Source organism: Pseudoliparis swirei, chromosome 11 (assembly GCF_029220125.1).
Source record: "Pseudoliparis swirei isolate HS2019 ecotype Mariana Trench chromosome 11, NWPU_hadal_v1, whole genome shotgun sequence".
Taxonomy (NCBI): Eukaryota; Metazoa; Chordata; class Actinopteri; order Perciformes; family Liparidae; genus Pseudoliparis; species Pseudoliparis swirei.
Window position 1 is genome coordinate 12421394 of NC_079398.1, and position 24176 is coordinate 12445569.

The window sequence follows — 24176 nt, forward strand, 5'->3', positions numbered from 1 at the left end:
TCAAATACTTGTTGGTGAACGGACTACAGTTTTTCTTACCTGAAAAATGTGTCTTGACTTTAATGTTTGTATTAATTTCGTGACCGCGGGACCAAACGATCGTAAACAGCATACCTCGACCATGTACACCGAAGATTAAAAAGAAAGGGCTCGCGCCCGTACTCGCACCACGTGTTCTCTGTTTTTATCAGTGGGGATTTCTGGGAAGCGGTGGTCTTGGTAACCGATGTAAACACCGGCCGTCCTCCTCCATCTCCCACCTCCCTTGCCTCGGCTCTGGAGTAGCGCCACGAAAATGGCAAACATGGCTCGCAGTGATGAAAAGTATTACGAGAAGATAACATCGATTCAACAAGTCATGCATAAGAGGTGAGTCCCCCCTTCTCTTTCGTTGGCGGGACGTGGCCTAGTAGAGACGAGTTCTGATCAGCCTCCTTCTCCCACACGAAGGGAACCGGTGTTACGGTTTAACAGGCGACCGTGTTAACTGCCGACTTTTCACGTCACTTATAGCTGTTCTCGTGAATGCCGCTTGGTTTAATTGTTTTAAACCCCTCTCATATACTTAATAATATATACTATACAAATTGTGCAGCTACGTGTTCTCTTCCTATTTTCAACAGCTGTCTGTAACTACGGCAAACACGGACCGTTGATTCAAAGTCGCCAGTTAGCACGGTCGCTTCTTTAACCGTGACACCGGCTAGCTACCTGGCTAACTAGCAGCGGAGTCAGTGCAGTTTACTTTGGGAGCTCTTTAGCAAACAAGCAGTGCTGTGGTGGCTGTTCTTGCATGTAGAAAATTGTTAAGCTCATCTGACATGGTGCACCGTTCGCATCCACATAGATATTTGCCAAATTCGCCTGAAACTAACGCTCGCGCTTGTTTGTCATGGAGTTAGCATTAGCCAACTCGTACAGTACATCAACAATAACAAACGCATGCACCCCGTTAGCTTGAGTTATGTAACGTAGCGTATTCGCACGTCAACATTAGCACACGTGTTACACATTGTTAACGAGTAACATAAAGTAAAGTAATAGGAAAGTGGTGTTAATATTGATAATTACTCATTAATTAACCGCGCAAACCTGTGTTTGTGCAGGGAGAAACGGAGGCTGGAGCTGGAGAGGGACCTGTTTGCTTACTCCAGATCAGATAACAGAATGTAAGTTGCACCGATTTACGGTACATCAGTCCATATATTGTTCTTATATACCTTGATTTATCATGCCCTGTTATTATAATTTGACTTTAATATTTAAGCTGTATCTTTGATATTGTGAGACCTTTAATTAGAGAGCCCTATATTAATGTTCTATTTGAAATATATATTGCAAAATTACCATTATGATAAATAAATATATATATGGTTCATATATATATATATATATGTTTAAAGGACATGCATATAAACAACATCGTGTGTGTGTGTGTGTGTGTGTGTGTGTGTGTGTGTGTGTGTGTGTGTGTGTGTGTGTGTGTGTGTGTGTGTGTGTGTGTGTGTGTGTGTGTGTGTGTGTGTGTGTGTGTGTGTGTGTGAAGCACATTGCACCTTTTGGATGTAAGCTGAACAGTGTTTTTATAGTAAATTGATGCTCATAAATAATAATGTGACAGGTCAGAACAGCTGATAGGGGAGTTGAGTGATATTTACATTAAAAAGATATTGTGCTCAACCTTTTTCCTCTGAAAATTCTAGCTCTTATTTTTTGACAATGTTCCTCGATAATATTTCTTTGGAATAATAGTTCTTCACTGCCTTCAGCTCACAGATAAAGCATTCCAAACTGCGCAGTTATCTCAAGGAAATCTGTGACAGGGGAGCACGAGCAAAAATGAGAAACCTTGAGCTTCTGAGAGATGTGGAGTGCATAGAAATTAGCATGAAGGAATATTGTCCAGACCATTGTCTCCTTCAACAACAAAAGGTATAACACAAAACACACACACACACACACACACACACACACACACATACATGTAGTTGTTTAGTGGATGGAGTTTTATTAATTAAGGGCAATCTGAACAAACTCCCTGCACATAAGGTGTATCCAGGTTTAGACAATTATATTTTCCTCTCAAATATTTTATTACATTTAAATGTTTATAGAGTTTGGGGTTTAAAAAAAAGAATACAATTCTACCCAATACACCCAGACTTTAGAATAGGAATAATAAACTCTCAGACCTAGAATACAAAATAATTTTGCAAACAATGTACATTTTTTGTTTTAGCATGTGTGAGATACACGTTTGCTTTAATGCCATTTCTGTAATTTAACAAAGTGTAAAACAATGCTTGCAGTTGCTTAATGTGACAATAGTAAACACTCAAACTGCAATTTATCACGACAAGCAAATGAACGAGGGGGAAAACAACAAGCCAGTCAGATTATCACTTAAAACTCAACGACAGTGCTTGACAGCTTAATATCAAATTAACAAAATTGGCTAATTATGACTCGCTGAGTTAATTGCCCAATATAGAGACTCTGAAGTGCTCCAGAGGTTTAGTCATTCTCTCCCCTCAAGCAGTTCGTTTATTTCCTCTTGATGCTTTATGAGTCCTACATGTTTGTTGTTATTTTGGTGGTCCTGTTGCTCGTCGTTTCCATTGTATTAAATCACCCTGAATTATGTTGTTGATTTGTTATTGGCGCAATGAAAAACAAAAAATCTCCAATGCAAAGCGAGTCATTTGAAAGTGCACATGGTGAGGTGCGTACATATATGACGATTTAAGTGTAATCCTTATTCATATTGGTTAACATTTGAAAAAAAAGAGTGGGCAAATGAGAATTCATGAAAGCTGCTTTTTTAAATGGTCTGCTTCTGTAAACTGCCATTGTTTTGATTAAAAGGTTGGGCATGTTTGAGCTAATCCAAGTGCCCTTCAAATGGGCATTAGGTTTTTTTTAATTGGAGTTGGGATTAATGCAGTAAATTAGTCTGTGGCCGGTCAGATAAATGTTAAAGGGTGTCAGCAGCTCCACAGAGGGCACTCACTTGGGAAAACCCGTTGTGATTGACTGATGCTTGACGCTGTCACCTCTGCTCTCATACGCTCTGCTTTTACACCACATGCAGATAATATTCTACAACTCTATCGTGGCATTATAACAGACAATTCCTAGTGTTTGCATGAAGAGTGAGTTTGCCTGTCACACGTCAGTTATATGTTACGTTTATCATCTTTCTGCCCTTTTCTGCTCCTATCGTACTCTTATCTCTGCATCATTCTGTCTTTACATCTCTTACAGGCTGACGTTTTCAAAAAGATTTCCGGATTCATGGAAGCAAAGAAGTGTATGGAGAAAGGGCTTGATGCAGCAAAGGTAATCTTCAACATACACTATTAGTATGGTAATAGAATAGGATTCATGCTCGGAAGTAACATATTTGTACATCACGCACTTCATATCTATGTGATTGCGTGTCACGCTTTTGTGCACGCATCCTTCTAAACATCCTTTTTTGGGTTGAAAAATAGCACTTGCTTTTAAAAAAAAATGTTGGATCCTTTTTTTAATGTTTACAAGTTTAATGCAAATCTCAGTTCTATCAAGCTATGTGTTCAGGTTTAGAATAACAACGACGAGTAAACATTATGCCTGGTAAATCAGTAGAGGAGTCTACATTTAAACTGTGTATCTGTAATAGCGCAGGTGTCTAATCCTAGCTGGTGCATCTGTACCGGCGACGTAGTTCAAGTCCGTAGCTGCTTTCTCCCGTCACTTAAAGCAGTTAAAGCTCTTTTAGATGAAATGTCTTAGACATCTCATAATAACTTGGAGCATGCTGTCTAGAGCAGTCACTTGTAACTGTGTGCAAACCCCCGTCAGCCTGTCGATATTGTAATGAGCAAAATGGTACCGTCACTCCATTATGCATACAAGCCATTGGCTGGCAGTGTGCGTGTCCCTCAGGCTGCAGCATTCATTAAGGGAAGCTTACCGGGCTGAAAGCTGGAGACAGATGATAACGGGATATGATTTTCATATTTAATACATTCCTTGGAAGAGCACACGCGTGCCGCCGATTGATAGAAGAATCAATTGCTACTTTAGTGAAACACTTTCTACTTTGCCCTGCAGCTACCGATGGAATCACTCAGCCAAGAAATTAACTTTTCCTCTTTTTTTTTTTTTTTTACCTACTTTGTGGATCTGCTGGCCAGGCTGCATGGTTTACAGTGAATGTTATTAAATAGCTAACTGTTTGGTATTTAAGACGCTTATCAGAAAAGAAACAGAAGCCATGCTTTTTGTTATTATGTTTGGAGGGAGGCCTTTTTGCTCCCCCCCCCCCCCCGGTGACATTGCAGACATGAATACAAACTTGTATAAAGGATTTCTAATAAGATGAAAAGTTAAAACATTGATCCTGAAACATTCTTGTGAAAGATGTTGTGAAAAGCATTCTGACCTTGGCCCAAATACGATGCACTCATTCATATTTGTAAAGTGGATGGTTAACATACTCGAGTTGAATTTCTTTCAAACCAGGCTTATTCAACCTAAGCAAGACATGTGAAGTCCTTGGAGGGTTTTAAAAAATATTTTTTTAATTTGTAAATTTCATATTGTTATTTTCCCCCCACATATATGCAGGATGAAGCCGTGCACAGACAGTACCAGGACCGCTCCCTCTCTCACTCGGCTCTGGGTTTTACACAACCACCGGCGGTAATTCTTATGGGCCGCCAGGCCTCCAGAGGGGCTGACGCTGAAGCTGACACCACGAGTGTACACTCACACCAAGCATTGCATCGTTCACCCAATCGCACAGTGCACTCCCGCGAACGTCTACCAAGTGGCCTTTTGAAGGACTTCAGAGTTGTCGGAGAGGATGCCGCCAGCAAGCGAGCACATTTATCAGATGACATTTCAGCCTCAAACGATTCCCCTGACGGCGGTAATTTGAGTGACAAACATGAAGGAACGATGGCGGCGCTCCCGTCTGTTCCGTCCATTTGTGCCTTAACAAGCTTGCCTTTTGGAAGTGATGATGAACGAGAACCTTCACTCCCGGTGACCTTAACGCGTCCTGAGAAGAGTCCGTCTCCCGGCATCAGTCGACTCATGAAGGCTGAGAATTCCCCTGCAGAACACACTGACTCCCGAGAGGTGGCTCATCAGCCCCCCGTAATGGAAGACTGGGGGGGGGGAGGTCTCGGCCATTTCACGCCTCAAACCACTTTCGGAAAAGAAGCTCAGGATATACCAGGTGTGCGATGCCATTCCTCGCTTATCTTGCAATATCTTTTTTACCGCCTTTTTTACTTAAATATTCAATGCGTTCCCATTCAGGTGGACGCGGAAGCGTCGGCACACCAAGCTCCGACGTGCTTTTGTCGGAGAGCAGTGCTAGTGACCTGTCCCTTTCGCTGACACAATCTGACCTGGATGAGGATCTGCCGGAGAGTGTGGCATCGGAGAGGAATGCCACTTCTGGAGCGAGCGATGACGATCGCAATCAGCACAGTCCCGAATCCTCCCACCACTCTGACGGGTCCAAGAATGCACCACAGATAAACTGTGAATCCTCAGCTCCAGGGGTGACATTGGAAAGGTACATTGTGTATGACTTCTGTACATTGTCGTCTGGAAAGGGGGAGGAAAACACTAACAAACGGCTTTATGGCAACACACAGTCAGTGGGTTTCTTTCTCACCCCCTAAGATTATATGGCGAGCTGAGAAAGGAGAATGTTCTGCACAGCCACGCTGAACCACAGAGGGCTGTTAGTGATAGGAGCAGGTGAAGACACCGTACAGTCCTTGCCACCATCGCATCACAGGCTGTCAGAGGGGATTGTGGGAGTCACGGTCCATGCCGCCGTGCTCGCTGTGGCTCGGCGGCAGCTGCGGTGGCGGCAGCGATGCATCTTACAGGGAGAGCTCAGGACCTGTCACCGGCAGTATTGCCATAATCCAAGATAATGCTGTAACAGAGCAATTTTCTGCTTGAGAGACCTCAGGAAGTCCCCAGTGGAGGAGGAAATGTGTGGCACCATAGAGTGTTGTGGAGGGTGGGCATGTGGACAGCACTTACAGCCACAAATCCTTAGCGTGAGGATGGCCTCGGAGTTGAAGGATAATTGTGGATGGGGTTAGAGCCACAGAAAAGCCTGTGTGAATGTTTGTGCCCAGAGTTCGGAATTTCCCTACAATATCCTGTATTTATGAACAGGACCTCTCATGTCCTTGATAAAAGCTGAGAAAAACTCTTTTTGTAATTATTTCTTCTTTACCATATTCTCAGGGACAGTCTGTTATTTGTGCGTGTTTTTTCCTGTCCTTGGTGTGTACATTATGCTTGTTTACTGTTAAACATTATTTAACTTTTTCCGATTTAAGCACCCACAAACACGATATTTCTTAGCATTTAGTAGACATGATGAAAAGTGGGATTTTTATTTTCTCCCCGCGAGTTTAGCGTGCTCATGACATGCGTTTGTGTGGGCTCGACTATACTATTCATGGCGTGACCTCAAGAGGAGCTGCAGTTAGCCTGCACGGGGGAGACGACAGTGGGGGCTGCCGCTTTCATTGTTCACACCAAGAGCTTCTGTGTATGAGGAGAAACCCAGAGGCTTTGATGTAAAGCTCAGAGAGCATCCAGGCTCTATCCTCTCCCTCTCTCTCTCTCTTCAGGTTAGAGTTTATATCGCTCCCTCCATTCAGCTCACAGTCAGGAAAAACAAGCCTTGGCAATTCATTAGATTATCCCATTATATTTCTCCTCCAGCATGCCTGGGGTGAGTGAGGGCACATGACTGAAATATCCTCCAGGTTTTTTCTTCCAGACTCACCATAATGGCCTCAATGTGTCCTGCTCTCAAATATGTCGTCCCTGAACTGCTGGATGGTTCTGCGTCATTGGGGACAGCACGCCATACAACAACAAAAAATCCAGTTCTCGTCTAGAGATGGAATGTCAGATATATAGACGTGAAAAAAAATTATATATTTCTTTCTAATGTCATTAGGGCATTACTTTTAATTTAATTTAATTGTTTTACTTTGCTCGGAAGGTTTATCTGGTTCGATCTCGTCTCTGAAGTTATTGCACATCGCCACGCAGTATTTTGTACCCACAGTGTGGTGGGACATATCCCAAATTCATCCCTGCACTCAAAGTGTTCTTACTTGTGGTCTATTTTTCCATGCCTTTGTGTTATATTTGCCGTCTGCCTTGCAAGGTGAGCTCCTTCTGACACCAATCACTCAACAATGAGACCATTCCGCGTGGTAAATCCCACTGGAGCCCGTACTGTACACCGTCGACCAATATCGCAGCAGAGAGGCTGACCTCTTCCTCTGGGCTAAGAATACGCCCCTGATGATGTCGACGCGCGGACAACGGCAGCATCTAAAGTGAGGTTGCGGACCTTGACATGAAAGCTGGCGACAACACAATGAGCGAGAGAGTGGTTTTGCAGAAAAACACAAACTAATTCACTTTCTCCCCCTCTAAAGGTCTCTTTTTGAAGAGCGTTGACAAATATAGTGGAAAAAAAGAAAGATGATTATTTCAAGGCCCATGCTGATAAGGGAGAGAGAGAGAGAGGGAGAGAGAGAGAAAAAGATGGAGCTTTTGCCTATGCTACTTCAGCCTCACTGAAGAGGACTTAGCACAGACGGATTGCACACTACAGAATGTCATGGATATTATTCAAGCTGCCAGCTTAATCAGGATGTTACCAGGAAACAACCTGCAAAAAAGAGGGAGCAATTGTTTGCTGACCCCTAACCCAGGAGCCCATTACAGATTGTCATAAATTCTTTTTGGTCCCTTTTATGTAGGGGGGCTCAGGCTCTCTCGGCTTGGGGTTTCATGGGAGAATTCAATGAGGGCCACCCAGAGCTTAATGCGCAAGAAAGAGATGGATTCCCAATATCCACATGCATTAGGCATCCATTTCTCATTTTGCCGCCTCAAACAGGACCAGATTAAAGTGTAAATCTCTCACCAAAAGAAATCATTTTGGAGCTTTTTTTCTCCTTTTAAGGTGAGATGGTGGTTACATAGTTGTTAAAAAAAATTCTTCTATAATATCATATAATATTTATGACGATGTTTTGTCAGACATTTATTGAACTGTTAAAATCTGATTTTATTGGCAGCTAATTTTACAAGCTCTAGTTTTGAATGCCACGTGTCATCATGAACATCCTTTCCATTGTCCTGTGATGTGGCGCTACCGTAATGATCCGATTCCTCCTGCAGTCCTTGAGTACTGTACCTCAAGGAAATTGCCTGGTAAAACGCAGCATTGATTTTCTTTTCTTTTTCAACTACACATAGCAGGCCAATCGATCATCTGGCCTCCGTTTGTATGTCTTTTCGCCACGTTAATGGGTAATATGTATTTAGTCTCCACCAGGAAGGCTTCTTTAATCTGCTGGACGACGTCGAAGGGCGACTCCATGGCGAAGGGACCAGTGTGTACGTGGGTTCTTCGATTGATGGAAGACAACTCAATAGAATTATCAGGTGACACCCTTCATGACTTTCCCCCCACTTTACAATCTCATCCCTCCCCCTCTAAAAAAACCCGCTGTGTATATTTATTTAACGGCCATGGAGCATTTTGTGCAGACGGGGAAAACATATTATCCTTCTGCCAAGGGCTCTCACTTTAGATGAAGTGTCATCACCAACATGCACACGTCTTTATTTCTGAGGGGTTTTTCAAACACATGGGATTGTTATAGTAACCGCCCTGTTGAATTGTTATTGGGAGTCAGGGAGATGGAGGATAGAGAATGTGTTTCATTAGTCTGGGCTTATTTTCCATAAGCCTTTTTATATTTCATAGCATGATTAATTTACCATAATTGGAGTTCTTGTCGTAAAGTATGGATAAATGTCTGTAAAATGAAAAGCTCCTCTTTCCCCATTTAAACCCAGTTTACACGCATCCCCTAATACGCAAACACGAGTGTTGTAAATGATGTCAACACAATCTTCACTCGAGAAGAGAGTGGCCATCTTGTGTCAGGACCCTCGGTCTAATGTTTAGTCGGGCTGTGATATTATGTGAGCGAGTGTGCGTGTGCATCGGTGTGTATGATCATACTTGTATCCTGTGTGTCTGAAGTGTTGGCAGCTGTTGGATGTACTCCATGTGCTCCTGACCCGCCTGAGCCCAGGGCTCCATGGCAATAGCTGACTGCTCTCTATATATCGGACAGCCTTTGTAACCGTGGAGCGGGCTTGAATGCCGAGGACCTTGAAGCATGTGGAGCAGTCATCCTTCGTGAGCTTCAGAGGTTGTCATGGAGCACGGCGGCGGGCTGCCTGCTACCACAGGATCTAGTGAGTGCTCACCAGTCCAGCACTGAGCCGCATGAAATAAGGTACGGCCTCCTGGTTTCTCTGAACCCAAAATCAACCACTGATTTCAGTGTTTTTTGTGTGTTTGTTTTACCCTTGATCAAAAAAGACACTTGAGATTGTAAAGCACAATATAAATGTAAAATAATAGTGTTGTTTTTCACTTTCACAATACATTGCATTGTGTTGCGTTTGTGACGGTGCAACATCTGACATGCCAGGATAAAAGCAGTTCTATGGTCAAATATAGTTGTAGTCCAGTGTGTGTTTAGTGTATAACCTGACATGTTGAACTCTACTACCTAGAGCTATAACAGAGTAATTCAGAGCACAACATCGCAATGCTCTGAGAGCTATAGGGTTCAATAGAGACAGAGACCACGCTTACAGTAAAAGTAAATTCCTCTTTTATATATATAATAATATATATAAATATTGTATTTATTTCTCCCTTGGACCAGGAGAGGGCACGCAATCACAACAGTCACTGACGTATTGCACTCTACCATTCAATACAGTCTCCGTTTTCCACAAATGTAAAGGTCATCTCGGGTGTCACCTCCCGCGGTAACGCCACATGGGTGAATGTCATGAGTAAATTAAAATGCCCTATCTGTGACTTCCAGTCCTTTGGGTAATGAGTAGTTATACTCTGAGCCAAATCCCTGCTTTGCTTCACTACCCTATTGATTTCACCGAGACCTCCCCTGCTATGCACTCGATCCACAGAAACACATCTCGCAGCCTTCCTCTCTTTTTCTGTGGACATGCCCGTTGGCCCTTTTTAATCTAGTTTTCAACCAGGTGCTGTATTGCGGTGTCTTGTCTATTCAGTGTTTAACGGGAATTCATATTTCTTCATCTTCTGAAGTGGTCAAACGGACTGGCGAGCATCCTTTTGAAAAGGCTTCGTGGAAGAAAATGAAATAAATGCTGTGACAAACGAATTATATTCATGGTCAAATGTGAAAGCTATCTCCGTCTTCCTGATAATCAAAGCATCTCTCACTGCAAGGAGGTGTAATTGTAAGTTATTTACAGCTCTCCCACTGTGTGTACTCAGTGAGACAGCCTCTCTTTCTCTCCCACCACCCCCACCCTCGCCAACAGCGCCAGCCTCCCTCCCGATGCTGCTCGGCTGTGGGATCGCTGGTTCAAGCACGCCCTTCTGCTGAAGGAGCGCCGTGTCCTCAGCACTGAGCGCTTGGTCCAGCTGTTCACGCCGCTGCTGCTGCAGCGCCATGCCACCTACAGCCACCAGGTAGCGTTGGAGGCCCGCACACTTGCCGAGACACACACACACACACACACACAAATAGGAGGTCACACACTTACATTTGCTGACACCCACACAGGCACATATGATTGCAGTGGCATGCCTTCTTTTTTCTTCTTCTTCTTTTCTCCTGAATGGCGAGTGTTTTTGTTTCTTTACATGTGTTTTTTTCTTCTTTTTTTTCTTAAGAGTGCTGTAGTTGGTACTGAGTGCCCTCTTTGTGTCTGGTGTTTGAAACCAAGCCCCGGCTGCCGACTCATCAGATTGCTCCACACGTTGACCTAGACAGAAGGGAAACCCTGACCCATGCGCTAATCGCAAATTACAGCCTCTGCTTGGCTTCTTTCATCTCACGTGGCGTATTCATGTGAGAAACACTTGCTTTTAATTTGGCATTAGCCAAAAGTATTGCCATCAGCTGGGTGCGATTGAATGAGGGAGCCATTGGGACCCTCTCCACAACGGACAAGATTATTTTAGATTTCCCTCGCATTGACCTTTTGCAGATCAATTAAACAAAGAAAGACGTTGCGATTCATATCCACACTTAAAACCCAAAGATAAGGTCAAGAGGTGTGTCAGGAATCACACTTTTTAATTCCGTAAAGTGTAGGAATGATCATATACGCATGCAGGTTTTAACGTTATTATTTGCTGCGGGCTCAGCTTGTGGGGGATTCTTGTGGCTCAGAGGTCTTGCTCCAGTGTCCCCGACGCAATGAGAGAGGCAAAGAGGGAGACTGTAGAGCCTCTTGAAAATATGAACCAACAAAAGGAACAGAGGCACTGCCATCGACATCATTTTGTCCAAGTGCATCAGGAAAATCCTGAGTAAAAAAATCTCTCCCCCCATCTACTCCCATCTATTTCTCTGTCCCTCCTTCTATTTCTCCATCTCTCCATTTATTTATCTCTCTCTCCCTCCTCTCTGTCCCTTCACACAACAGCTTACTCCCCTCACACAAGAGCAAACAGAAATTTCCATTCACGCAATGCCACACAGCCCGGCCACTCCGACAAATGGGAGCATGCAGCTCGCATGCACACACTCAAATAGGTCCTTTGAATATTCAAGTGCTAACAGTTGCATTCATTGATATTTAAAATGCACTGGGTCCGCGAAAAGCCCTCAAGCCACGGTACATTTGACTAAATAAAAAAAATAAAAAACAAAGACCGATATCGGGGACAAGTATCAAGATAGTTTTTATTGTGCTGCGACATCAAATACCAAGTGGCAAGCTCAGATTGGCATGTTTTTGCCTCTCTTCCCCCTCGAGGAAAATGAAAGCATGTTCATTGTCAGTCTTCACTGCAACCGACTGATAACAACTTACAATGTGCTTAAAGTTACCCACTGTCGAAGTCCTCCTGATCATCTCCTCCCTTATTAGCGCTTATTAAAAGTTGCAAATGGCCATCAGAGGCTGAGAGGCAGTCTTTGATCACGAAAGAGAGATGATGATGATTATGATGATGGCAGGATTTGATATGGGGGGAGGGAAAAAGGAGAGAAAGGAAATCGGTGTGTAGCATCTCCCTGCTCCTCATCTCCCGGAACAGCTCCACTTAATTGTGTATCCTCATCTTGCCAGAGATATTTTTTTTTAAAGAGCTGGAGAGGGAGGAAAAGAGCAGTTTGTCTGCATTCTCGCCGCCAAGAGCGAAGATATCAGGAACGTGTTGCACATTAACACCAGGGTGATTGCATTCTTTAGGCGCTTCTCTAATCTCATGGATGAGAAGAAAGGGAGGAAGAGAGGGAGAGAAAAAAAGTGTGATTGAGAGCGGAAGTGAATGTGTGCAAAATAATCTTCTTTTTTCTTTTTTTTGGGCTCAACGTGTGAGAGAATTTGAAGTTATTTTCTCTTGGCGTTTGAACAGGCGCCGCGGCTGCACCTCTGTGCGAGCAGCCGTGGCCAAAGTAAATGACTCGCCTAATCGGCGAGAGTTCAATTTGACACTTCCTTCACAAAATGGGAACAATTAAGAGTGTGGTTGTAATTTGTGCCGCTCACAGGCCAAAGTGCTGCTGAGGACACTTGTGTCCCGGTCCAGTGAGGAGTGCCCCTCAGCAGAGGACGGGAGTGACTTGTCTTCTTCGTGTAGTCCTCCTCCTCTCCTGGCTGGCGGGGATGTGAAGCCTGCCAGGCCGGTACCGGAGCAGCAGATCCAAGGTTACTAAAGATTATTACTAGTAAAAATAAGCATGGAGTATTATAATTGGACCACAATATGTATTAGTTGGGTTGTGGTTATTTGTCACGGAGGAATGGGTTCATTGTCTCGCAGTGAGAAACACACTCTCCCCTCAGCAACTGTTTTGTGAGAGTTGCCAGTAGAATCCCACAAATGTCCAAAAGATCCCAAATGTTCTGTCTTTGCACAGTAATATGAAACGAGACCATTAACGCGAACAAATGTAGACTGCTGCTATTTTTTATTTATTTTTTGCAAACCACCTCTGCAGAGAACTAAAACTTTGCTTTAATGAAAGAAATCAATTTCACCATAGAGCTTTTTTTTTTTATTAATCCCTCCCAGCCCAGTTTTTCTACAGGCTATTCTATTCAGAGCGAAAGAAAGACTTCCCCCCCACCCATTCCCATTGCTATCCCGAGACTCCCGTCCTCCCTGCCACTGCTTCTCACTATGCGCTTCCCTTTCTTACAGAACTACAAAGTACTGAAGAGGACAGCCAGGACGAAAGCCCTGTGGAAAGTGTTCCTATTAGAGGTAAAAAGGCATCGCCGGTGCCCCAGCATTCACACTGTCCTTATGTTGTGGTTTGTTTTCTTCCCACTGCAGTGAATAATAGGCTCTTTTACACAATGGCTGAGGCAGGATGATCAAGGTGAATTCAGGGTCAAAGTACCACCTGAAGAGCTGTGCTAGTTCTCTCTAATTATCTCCGAGAAAACAGGAGCTATGTTTTCAGCCGGGCCTGAAGCGTTCCGGCAAAGTTGATAATTCGCCGGCCCGGCATAATGCGGCCGCGTTAATAGTCTGGACGCCGGGGTGGGAAGCGCAGGAGATCTGTCATCGGTTCTCATTATCTTCTAAACAATGCTCTGGAAAGGCTGGACTTGAAAAATACTAGATGTGAAGGCATCCTGGAAGCAGCTGGTGTGCCCATCCCGAAGCCGCACCTCTGAAATGTAAAGCAACCCTATATTACCCATGGCTATCCGATGTCCTACGGGCTGTTTCATGTGCCTGCATCCCCAAGGTGCACAGCCAGCCACATGAGTCCAGTTTACAATCGCTACTCTTTATCAAAAGAGCCATCGCCATTAAAAAAAAGAAGAAAACATGACAAAAGACTCTGCGAGGGAGGGGGGGGAGGAGGGGGCTGTGGTGAGGGACATCAATTTCAAAATCAAATACCACGACCTTGGAACTGATAGTAATTGGCAATGCATGTATGTATACTTTAAAACAAATATATATACACATGTAAAAGCAATGCCTGTCTAATGTGGTGTGGGTGGAATAACACTATAAATACCATGTCTTCTTAACTTACTTCTGTTATGAAACCAAGTAAAGCGTGTTAGGATTTGCTCATTCAAGAGCACACTGTTGATTTCTCATTTGATTTGAAATGTGTGTTTCAGCGACCTCATCGGGACAACAGACCATTTATGATGTACTTCTACTCTTTTTTCCTGTTTTCTCTTTTTGCTGCCAACGCAGTCTCTTTGCTCCTCTCGAATATGATACCTACTTTAGTGTGCCGGAAAGTAATTATGAGTGTTTTTAAAACAGAAAATCAATCATTGCCTTCCCGGTAGGGGATGCTGAGATAATGTGAGAAGCTGATTGCTGCGGCTCATGGAAACTGTTGCTACCTACTGTAGGCTAGAATCAACAGCTTAGCTGATTGAGCGCCGTGTTTTCCCCCTCACTCCGTTCAGCAGTGAGACCAGAGGACTCGGCTACTGAAGCGTGTTGTCTCATCAAACACGGAAACCTCTGGAAGTTGGAAACCTGCCTTTTAAGCAAATATTTGACAGTGACTCATTTTTCTTCCCGTGTGTGTGTGTGTGTGTGTGTGTGTGTGTGTGTGTGTGTGTGAGAACAGAGACACAAGCTTATCAGTTACTTAAACAATCAGCCATGCAGGAAAGGCTGCAGAGTTCTGAAGAGGAGGAGGAGGAGGACGACGACGATGGCCTCTCAGGTAAGGGATGCGGGCCACTCTACCAGGCAACTAGCGAGCAACGGGAGCCTAACCATCGGTCAACACCTGACCTTATGTCCTCTCATAATCACAGTGGGACCATATTTTGTGTATTCATAAATGTAAGCGATAAGCAATCAATCCAGGTTTTCTCAACCTTTTTTTTTTAGCTCATAATCTTATGTTTAGCAATGGTAGACTTCCACACTTTATATACAATCCGTGTGCATATCAAGAGGAACTGAGATTGAGATGCCTAGTCTTGGTCCCGCATAAGCCTGACCATAAATGTCTATGTTGGTATGTATTGTAGATTAGCCTGTGATGAGATGTCCCAATCAAATGGTTTTATCTGGCTCTGTTTGCTCTTTTTAAGGAATAAATCATGGCCATGAAGAGGACCTGGGGAGGGCCAAACGCTCCTCACATCAAGACCCTTACCCTCGGTAAGAACATTGTTATTATTCAACGGGCCACAGGAAATGGGCCACCAGACACCAAAGTGGTTGATGTACATTTGCATGGCCGCTCTCATAATTCCCTGTCCATTTCCATAAGATCAAGGGGGCGCCACCCATTAACTCGCTTACAAAGACAAAAGGCCCCTAAAGCCCCCTCTCACTCACTGTTCGCTGTTCGCTGGCTTCAGCCGGGTTTCAGAAATCAAAAACAAAAAACGTCCACCACGAAAATAAATCCCCCTGTTGTCAGGCTTGTCGTCAGAAGGCAAACCGATCATGTCGAGAAGAGAATCGGGGACGACTGTTTTGGAAGACGGAGATTCGAGTGTTGACAAGGACAAATGCCTTTTTCATTTTTCACCCTCGAAGAGTATTTAGGCTTCTCAAATCAGAGCCCTAAGTGGGTTCGGAAAAAGAAGATCTAATGATAAATAGCTTGCTGGAAGCTAACACAGCCGCGGCTACATTTGAATATCAACACGACTTCATCAAATCTGCAATTGCGTGTCGGGTCCTCAGAGCGCCTCTTCACGGCGAACCCATTCGGGCCGTGGTAATGGCTGGGTAAACGTTATGAGGAATAATCTTCTCTGATTTCATGTGATTACTGGGCACCACGCTGACACGAGGGCTGGCGCCTGTATCTCCCTGGCCTGGCAAGCAGGCACTCCCCGTCTGCCTATTAGCCCAGGGAAGGGCCTAATGGGCTGGCTCTATTGTGGCCCTTAAAGCTGCTGATGTCTGCCACTGCTAGCCCCGGTGGCCAACCCTCTTTAATAAACATGAGCCAATTTCAGCTCCAGACCTTCTCAGGTGGTGCCTGTCCTAAATGTGATCAAACTAAATTTGCAGGAAAAAAGGAATAGAAACAAAGCGGTGATGAGACGCATATTGTGGACATAAGCAAAATATTTGACGAACGGGTGGAAGTGCATGCTGTAATCTCACGAGGGTTAGGGAGGAGGCAGCCACCGTGGCCAAAAAGCCTTTCTTTGCTCATGCAACTATTTCCCACGTCTTCTCTTTGCTTCTCCTGGACGCTCCGATTTAAGCATTCCACTTACCGCAGTCACTCCGTGCGCTTTATTGCTTCCACGAGTGGTCTGGAAGCCCTGCACTTAAGTAGAAGCATAACACTGCTTCCCTCCTTTCTCTCTGTGTGCGTCTCTCTCTCTCTTTTTGCCCCTCCGTCATCTATTTGCCCCCTCTTCTTCTCAGTCTTCCTGTGTTTTCCTCTCTCTCTCTCTCCCCCCCCCCCCCGCCGCCGCCCTACTTGTTAATTATTTGCTTTATTTTGTCAGCGAGCTGATGAGTGACATCAAAAGGAGGATGGAGCTGGACTCGAAATACAGAAATGGCTTCCTCTCTGTTGTCTTAGACAATAATTATGAATTGCCAGTTAAGCCTGGACGACAGCAGAGGGATTGTAGTTTAAAGCAGAGGCTTTGGTGCAAAAAATGCATTTATAGCCCTTTGTGAGGCTCCTCATTATGTGTGGGCCCGATTCATTAAGTAATTGGTTTGCAGTTGTTTACATGAGTATTAAGGCCTTCTATTCAGGGCCTTTGAGAGATACATTGTGCAAATGTTGCATGTTATGAATGCAGAATGAGAGGCGGGGGGCCAGTCCTATTGGCCAAACACTGCACTCGGCTGAAAAGCGAGAGAAAAGCACGGGGTGCTGCTTTGCATAGCAATGACTAGGGCCTTAATAAGCTTTACAGATTAAATACATGCAGTCTATACAAGATGCAAAGAGATACTCTTAACACATTTATATGTGCTCATTTCACTATTATGGCATTGGAGAGAATTGAGGTCTTTCATATTCTTCACCCCCACCCCCCTCTCTCTCTTCCTTGCTCTCTCCCACACAGTGTTTTTCAGTCAGATACTTTCATAGAATGTGCTGTTTATTGTATTATAACTCATGGGGAAGCGACTGATTTGTCCATTAGAAATCTTTTGCTGTCTTTGTGAGTGGCAAAGTAAAATTACTTTGTGGTTGAGTGGGGATGAAAGGAATAATGCACGAAGGAGTGAGTCTTAATAAGCAGCTGCACTCCATGTAAAGACCACTTGTTCCCCTTTGTATGCGAGTGCATGCCACTGCTTCCTCCCGTGCAAAGGATCATTGTGCTCCTTTCTACTGTAGGCATTTCAGATGCCACTCCTTTCTTGTTTTTCTTTTTTTTCTTCTCCCTTTTCTTTTAATTCCTTCATCCCCCCCCCACACACACACACACACACACACCTGTTTGAACACATGTGCACAGACGCACACATACAAAACAAAATCCTCCAGCCATCAGCCGGTGTGATGATTGTTGTGCCTAGTGCCTGCTTGACAAAAAACCTTGACTCAACAATTAGTGGTTTCCAGCTTTGCATTGGACAACAGGATGTGCTCAAGCATTCAACCTCAAATCACTCAAAATGTCAAAATCAGAATCTCTCTCTCTCTCCTCTCTCTGTCACTCTCACACTCAAACACACACACGGGCAGCCAATGTGTGGATCTCTGACAGCTCACTGGGATGAGGGAAGGAGGGGTGAGATACATGAGCTGAGAGAAAGGACTGGAGGGGAGGGGCGGGAGAGAGAGAGAGAGATAGCCGGAGACAGAGAGACCGGAGCAGACAAAGAGACGGAGCGAAAGACGTGCTCCTTGTTCTGAAATCTAACGATGTATGAAGGGAAACGCATGTAAACAATTTAACAGACAACATCATGTTATGTCTGCACTTCTGAGAGTGCTTGTTTTTGGAGAATGGCACTGAACATATTTTCCCTTCTTTTTTCTTCCTTTTTTCTACATTCGACAACAAATTAGTCGATCAAAGAACAAGACAGTGGTGTCGAGAGAACGTAGAGGCTCCAACCAGAGGAGGTCACTGTCCTACATAAGCTTACTCTAACCTGTAAAGATTGCTCTATAAAAACAAAATAAGTTGGCCTTCAAACTCTTTCTGTACATTGTTGATTTCAAGGACGCTTTTGGATTTCTTTACTCTTTAGCTCCCTGTTGGGGGCACACAAAAAATGGACAAAGGATGGAGATGCATTTTGAAATCTGTGGTGACTTCGAAGGGCATGTTGTCGGTTTGCTCTTTATTCTAACTCGGTCATGTCATTTCCTTTACATTCTTGTGTTCGTGCAGATGTGCGTGTACTGTATAGGGGCCAGCCTCACATTGGTTACGGGTAAAGCAACATGAGAGGATCTGTCCCTCAGCCACGCCCCTCGCACTGGCCGTCTCCACCAAACTGCCACCAGTCAGGAGGAGAGCGCCGCTGTGCTGAAATCATTGCGCCCCCCCTCCCTCCCTCCCCCCCTCCATCCCTCCCTCCCCCCAACACCTCTTCCTCTGAGTTGCAGTACTCGCTCATTGCCAGCAGAGAGCACTCACATGTTAGAGAGGGCCCACTCACAGTTGCCTCTCACTGTTTGCCCCCACGGAGCGCCACATCCTGCTGCCATTCAGGCCCGCTAGAGTACATCTAAACGGAGCCTAAACAATGTTTCTGCAGGGTCATAGCTGGGATGGGAGTAGGAGTTGATGGGAATGATGAGGTGATGGGTCTCCCTTGACCTGTAGACAAGCACCGCTGCGCAAAAGTGCTATTGTGCTATTAGCATTTGTGTGTGGGTGGCAGGAGTTTATGAAAAAAGAGAGGGAAAAAAAGCAATGGTAAATAACCGCAGTTTTTCTCGCTCTCTGCGTGTGCAAAGCTGTGTTAAATGCTTGGTAAGCATTATTTCATCTGTCAGGTCCTAATGTGACTACTTCTCAGTGAGTCTGAGGAACACAGTCTTGCTTGGCCATTAGTGAGACTGCGTGAAAGCGTGGCATGTTCTGGATGAATATGGCTTCGCCCATGTGATATTTTGTTGTCAATGTACAACGACAGTGCTGGACACATTCTTTCTGAGAGTAAACTATAGTTCAGAGGTGTGAAATGTGGCTAGGTGTCCGACTGTAACTAGAACACGAAACTGTGATGTGCAGCGCGTCGTTTAGGCTGAACGCCTTGACTCCATTCAAACTTGTATTGGTGAGGCATTTGCAGGAGCGGTTTGTGTGTGTTTGTTCCACGGTCGATACACCTTGAGATATCGCAACTGATTTGGGAAAACGGAGTCGGGATGCCGCCCTGAGTAGCCAACCAAACAAAAAGAAAGAACAAGAATATGTATCTAAAAATGTAGAGAATCTTCTCAAAAGGACTTTAAACTTACAGATCGGATTGTCTTGGATTCAAATATGGTGTTATTCTTTAAGAGCTTTCACTCGGCTCATAGAAAACGACAAAACTACACAGAGGTTTGATAAAGGAAGTACACAGACATCAAGTTGAGCGACGAAAATGAAACCCATCACACACACAATATGAATTGTAAAGGCAAAGAGAATGAGCGAGGCATTGGGGGGGGGGGGGGGAAGTGGGCCGTACAATAGCTGTAATTTGCATCATTTTACCAGTCTACCTGTCTACCAGAGCTGGTGAAAACACTGGACAGCCCAGTCTTACATATTCAGATAATTTGCCTCAATTAAGGGAAACTCAGCAGAAGATGAACTGGCATAAATGTTTATGGAAACGGAATATTAGATTGGTGGGGTCAGATCCAGATTGGGCTCTCTATGGTAATAGCCCTGTCTTGAAATCAGCCCTGTCCCTCACTGAAGTGGAACAGCTGATAGACTATTCCCATCCCCGGGGGAGGGGGGAGTTCAAGAAAAAGAAAAGCCCAATTTACTCTCCGTAACAGCTATTATTGTGGCAAAGGAGAGGAAGTATTGCAGTATTTTTGCTGCTGCGGTGGAGATCTGTTGTAAATGGATGCAGTAGTTTAGTTGTGCTTCAGCGTCTGTACTTTATCTCCTATTCACTTTAAAAACTACTATGATGTTCATTTGCACTCGGCCATCGGTCAGTAGGAAATGATTCTGCCAAGTAGAAATAGTTCCCGTGTTCTGTTCCTAATCACTACGTAGTCTCGGCAGAACAACACCAACCATCATTTGGACATATTGTGCCAAACAACAAAAATCCTCTATTTTACCAAAACACTGTCATGTGCAGGCAGATAGTTAGATCATCTTTCACTGTGTGTTTGCTCTCCGTTTTCTTTTGGCAGCGCTTCATTTATTCAGCCTCTGCTCTGATTTGCTTGATTTAAGCACCTGAGGTTCAACATGCCGTCGGCACGGATGCAAGAATCCTCCAAATGTCCTGCACGAAGCCCCGTCAGCTCGTGAATACATAGGTTATATTCTAATGGTTGTATGATGTGTGGATAGATTGCGTTTCGCACCGAGCAATCTGTTCACAGTTAGGAATGGGAGTTGCATCTTTTTTTCTCGCGCGCTGCCTTGAGTGGTGCAAAGCAGTAATAGTTTGGAAGATAGCAATTGGAGCGCAGCCAGAATCATGTGCTCCTTATACTCAATGTACAGTCACATGTGCCAAGACTTAGCGGAGGAGATGAGGGGATTGAGAGGATGACAATCAAAGAGGTCACGGGTCTGAATTGATGCAGATGGAGACAACAGGGTATTTTTCACCAGAGCTCATCTGCTTCAAACTCTGCATCTTTTTTTTGTTTTTTGTTTCCTCTCTCCATCTCCGAGAAGGTCCAAAGAAACAAGCCGTATGGATATGTATGCTAACCTGGGAGATGATGAGGCTATCGTGTGGGTTTGAATAGGCTCTGTGATGATGTCAATTAAAGATGAGGCCTTTTAAAAGTGGACTGGGGGGGGGGGAGGGGCTTGTTGCATATGCATTGAGGTAGATCAAAGTCTTTTTGGGGTTCACACATTTACAAAGCGATATCAGTAGAGCTATGGGAACCTGACCGCCCTGGTTATGGGACTATTCTTCAATAAAGAGCATTTTTTACACAACACAGGAGTCAAGGAAGTTCCCTCTGCTGCACTGTCTGTCTGCCTTTTCTTCTTCTTTTTGGGTTGTTTTTTGGTGTAAAATCATGTTTTATTTTTAAAAAACAGCCTCAGGTAATAACTTTAGAAGGCTAATAACTGTCCTTGTGTTTCCAGGAAAGAGAAGACAAACTCTAAAGTTCATATTACCCAACAGTCCAGAGGTGAGTAGAAACACTCATTCCAATTGTCCTAAGAAATTGAAATTACAAGTTCATGTGTTCACTTGCATCATTTTTTTGTAAACGCTGAACTGCTTTTTTAATATATTTCTCTGAAAATGCAGTTTTTGAGTGTTGAAATGAATGACCTTGAAGACAAATCCAGGAAAGCGTAGACATATGTTGTCAGCGAGCACTTCCTACATCCTCTCAGAGATAACGTCCTACGTCCTACTTCAGGACTGCTGTTACTGATCAACCCTTCAACAGCTGATTGTTCTTGATTATAATGGGGAGCAGGCAGATATGTCTGATGTTTTACATTGGTTATTATCAACATGTATCTTCATATTACAGATTGCAGTTGACCACTAGTGTCAGATTGCCTCTCAGTTTCTCTCACTTCCCTCCTCGATAGATTGAATAGAAATGTCTTAACCCTTGTGTTGCCTTAGGGTCATTTTGACCCGAATCAATATTACACCCTCCCCCCGCCTTTGGGTCATTTTGACCCGATTCAATGTTTCACCCTCCTGTTACCTTTATATTTACTAACATATTTTACCCTTTGGGTTCAATTTGACGCCAGCAATTAAAACCTCCAGAAAATTATTAGAATTAATATTGTTTTCCAAGTTTAAGTGTGAGGCACTTTATGTTTGTTTGTTGACTACCGAAAGAACACCGACATTAAACATTGAATGGGGTCAAATTAATCCTAAGGCGGGGGGAGGGTGTAATATTGATTCGGGTCAAAATGACCCTAAGGCAACACAAGGGTTAAGGCCTGTGCTGCCAAATAAATATAAAATTACAATCCTCTAAATACGGCTTGAGTGGTCGAATCTCATTGTATGTCTATCATCTGTATTCACAGAACGGGGCATAGATTTAAATCAAATTATCAGGCTTTATCAAAAGAGAGAATGATTTTGAGAAGAAGTGAATGGTTTTTCATCGCTTGCATTCAGACTCAAGGTAAGATTGAGCTCCAGTGCCTTCATCATTGGAACGCTTGTAAAGAAAGCGCAGAATGAACAGGAGAAAGAAAGTATATAGATTTATGAAAGGTTCCATTTGAAGTCGGGGAAATATAATATTGTAATCTCGTATTTCTTTTTGTATAGCTTTCTGGAGGGACTCTGAAGACAGCGACTCGGAGATTGAAGCAGCCTTGCGTCCTCAACCGTTCAACACAAACAATAAGGACATTAATGGCTTCTTTGACTGAGAGTTCCCCCGCAGATGTTTTTTTTTTTACTCACTACATTATTTTGCCGCATAGTCTCAGGCAGTTTGTCTCCCAGTGGTCTGCGTTGTAAATCATATATGCACGCTGCATTGTAAAAACAAATAATAAAGTTGACAGCTCTCCCGCTGGATAAAGTGCGTGAAGAGTTGTCCAGCACTCTGATGTTAACCCTGCTTCAGTCTCTTTATCTGAACAACTCTCCCGACTCATAATAACAGCTCCAAATAGATTAAACTGATCTTTTAAAGCGATTTGTTTGCACTAGGCTGGAAAATCATGCATTTTGAATGCCGCGAGCATCTCCGAGTGCTCTACCTCCAGCATGCTCGAGTGTAGTGATGTGAGTCACCTGTGAAACGACAAAGCACAATGGCCACTCGGCACGCTGCTGTGCGACCTGTGAACCTGCTGAAGAGGCCCATCTCCCAGGGCGCAAAGTGTCGCAGCACTAACAAACTACGAATATTTGGATCCACCCGAACAAACGCCGCCGCACATATTTTCACTTCTTTTGCTTCTTTGACGCCCACAAAGACGCACGTCTAAATTCCTTTGCTTTATTGTGTAAATGAGTCACAAGTAGCCGGATTGTTGCTGAAACCACACAATAGCCTTCTGCAGTTCATCATTTTTGCGGCACATTGAGCACTCCGTATCTATTAATAACTCGCAGCTACTGTGTGGGAGGCAGCATTCCCAAGTTTACATTCATAGTTCATTATGTCTCGTGTAAATTTACAAATCTGCCATTCTGGGATGTGGTAAAAGCCCCTGGCATTCAGTGTCAGCAGGATTCCATTAGTCAGCTTTAGGTGACTTTACATGCCTGAACCTTTTAAAGTAGGACTCCACATTCATTACCAATAATGGCTTCAGACAGCCCTGACCCACCACAGAAAAGGGACTGTGGCAGAATAATTTGGAGTTTGCTAAAAGGCTCCCTAACATAATATCCATGTGAAGGAGCATGTCAACAGATACTTGTGTGTGGCCGATAGCTTGCGGTGGGAGCGGGAGTTATATTATACTAATGTGTACTAACATAATAACATTTTTAAAAAAGGCACTTTTCTGATTCCATGCCGGAGAGACGACGAGGATGAATTCCAGCTCGCCCGTCATGGGAGGACGTGGAAGGTTTTTATCTTTCATCACCGAGAGAGCTGCGTTACTTGAGCCGTCGTGGGGAGGCGGCCATCAGACGGAGCACCGCTCACTTCTCACAGCAGGCGCTTCGTGAAGGCGTCCATGTTTATTGTCTCAAAAGGGAGGGAGGATGGAAAACAAATGTCTTGTTCACACTACAATACCACTTGTGATGTCATTTTTCTTATTTATTTTTGCTCCTCAACACTTCAAATTATCCTAAGGATAACTAATATCAGCCATTTTTGTTCTGCTCCAGAGAACGTCTGAGAGAAGCTCGCCTATTAAAGTGTGTCCTACCTACAGCCTTCAAACCAATAACCAACCAATAATAGATCGACAAAGTTGATGGATTAAATTCTCCGGTATTGATTTAGTTGTAAAACATTTCTTTAATGAGATTT

The 24176-nt window shown here is 44.0% G+C and overlaps 1 protein-coding gene across 2 annotated transcripts; it reads left to right on the forward strand.

Annotated features, from left to right (window-relative positions):
- The first annotated feature begins 207 nt into the window (after window positions 1–207).
- On the forward strand, window positions 208–22794 carry kiz (kizuna centrosomal protein). Of its 2 annotated transcripts, XM_056426358.1 has the most exons (15): window positions 208–369; window positions 1107–1169; window positions 1770–1932; window positions 3265–3339; window positions 4615–5230; window positions 5314–5575; window positions 8383–8502; window positions 9204–9368; window positions 10456–10606; window positions 12642–12798; window positions 13295–13357; window positions 14706–14804; window positions 15181–15250; window positions 21331–21377; window positions 22502–22794. In XM_056426358.1, exons 1-15 carry the CDS (start codon window positions 296–298, stop codon window positions 22603–22605), a joined length of 2229 nt encoding a protein of 742 aa, XP_056282333.1. In that variant the 5' UTR covers window positions 208–295; the 3' UTR covers window positions 22606–22794. The 2 variants fall into 2 exon arrangements, with proteins under 2 accessions (XP_056282333.1, XP_056282334.1); XM_056426359.1 differs by lacking the exons at window positions 208–369; window positions 1770–1932 and having other exon boundaries at window positions 1110–1169.
- Window positions 22795–24176: the final 1382 nt, after the last annotated feature.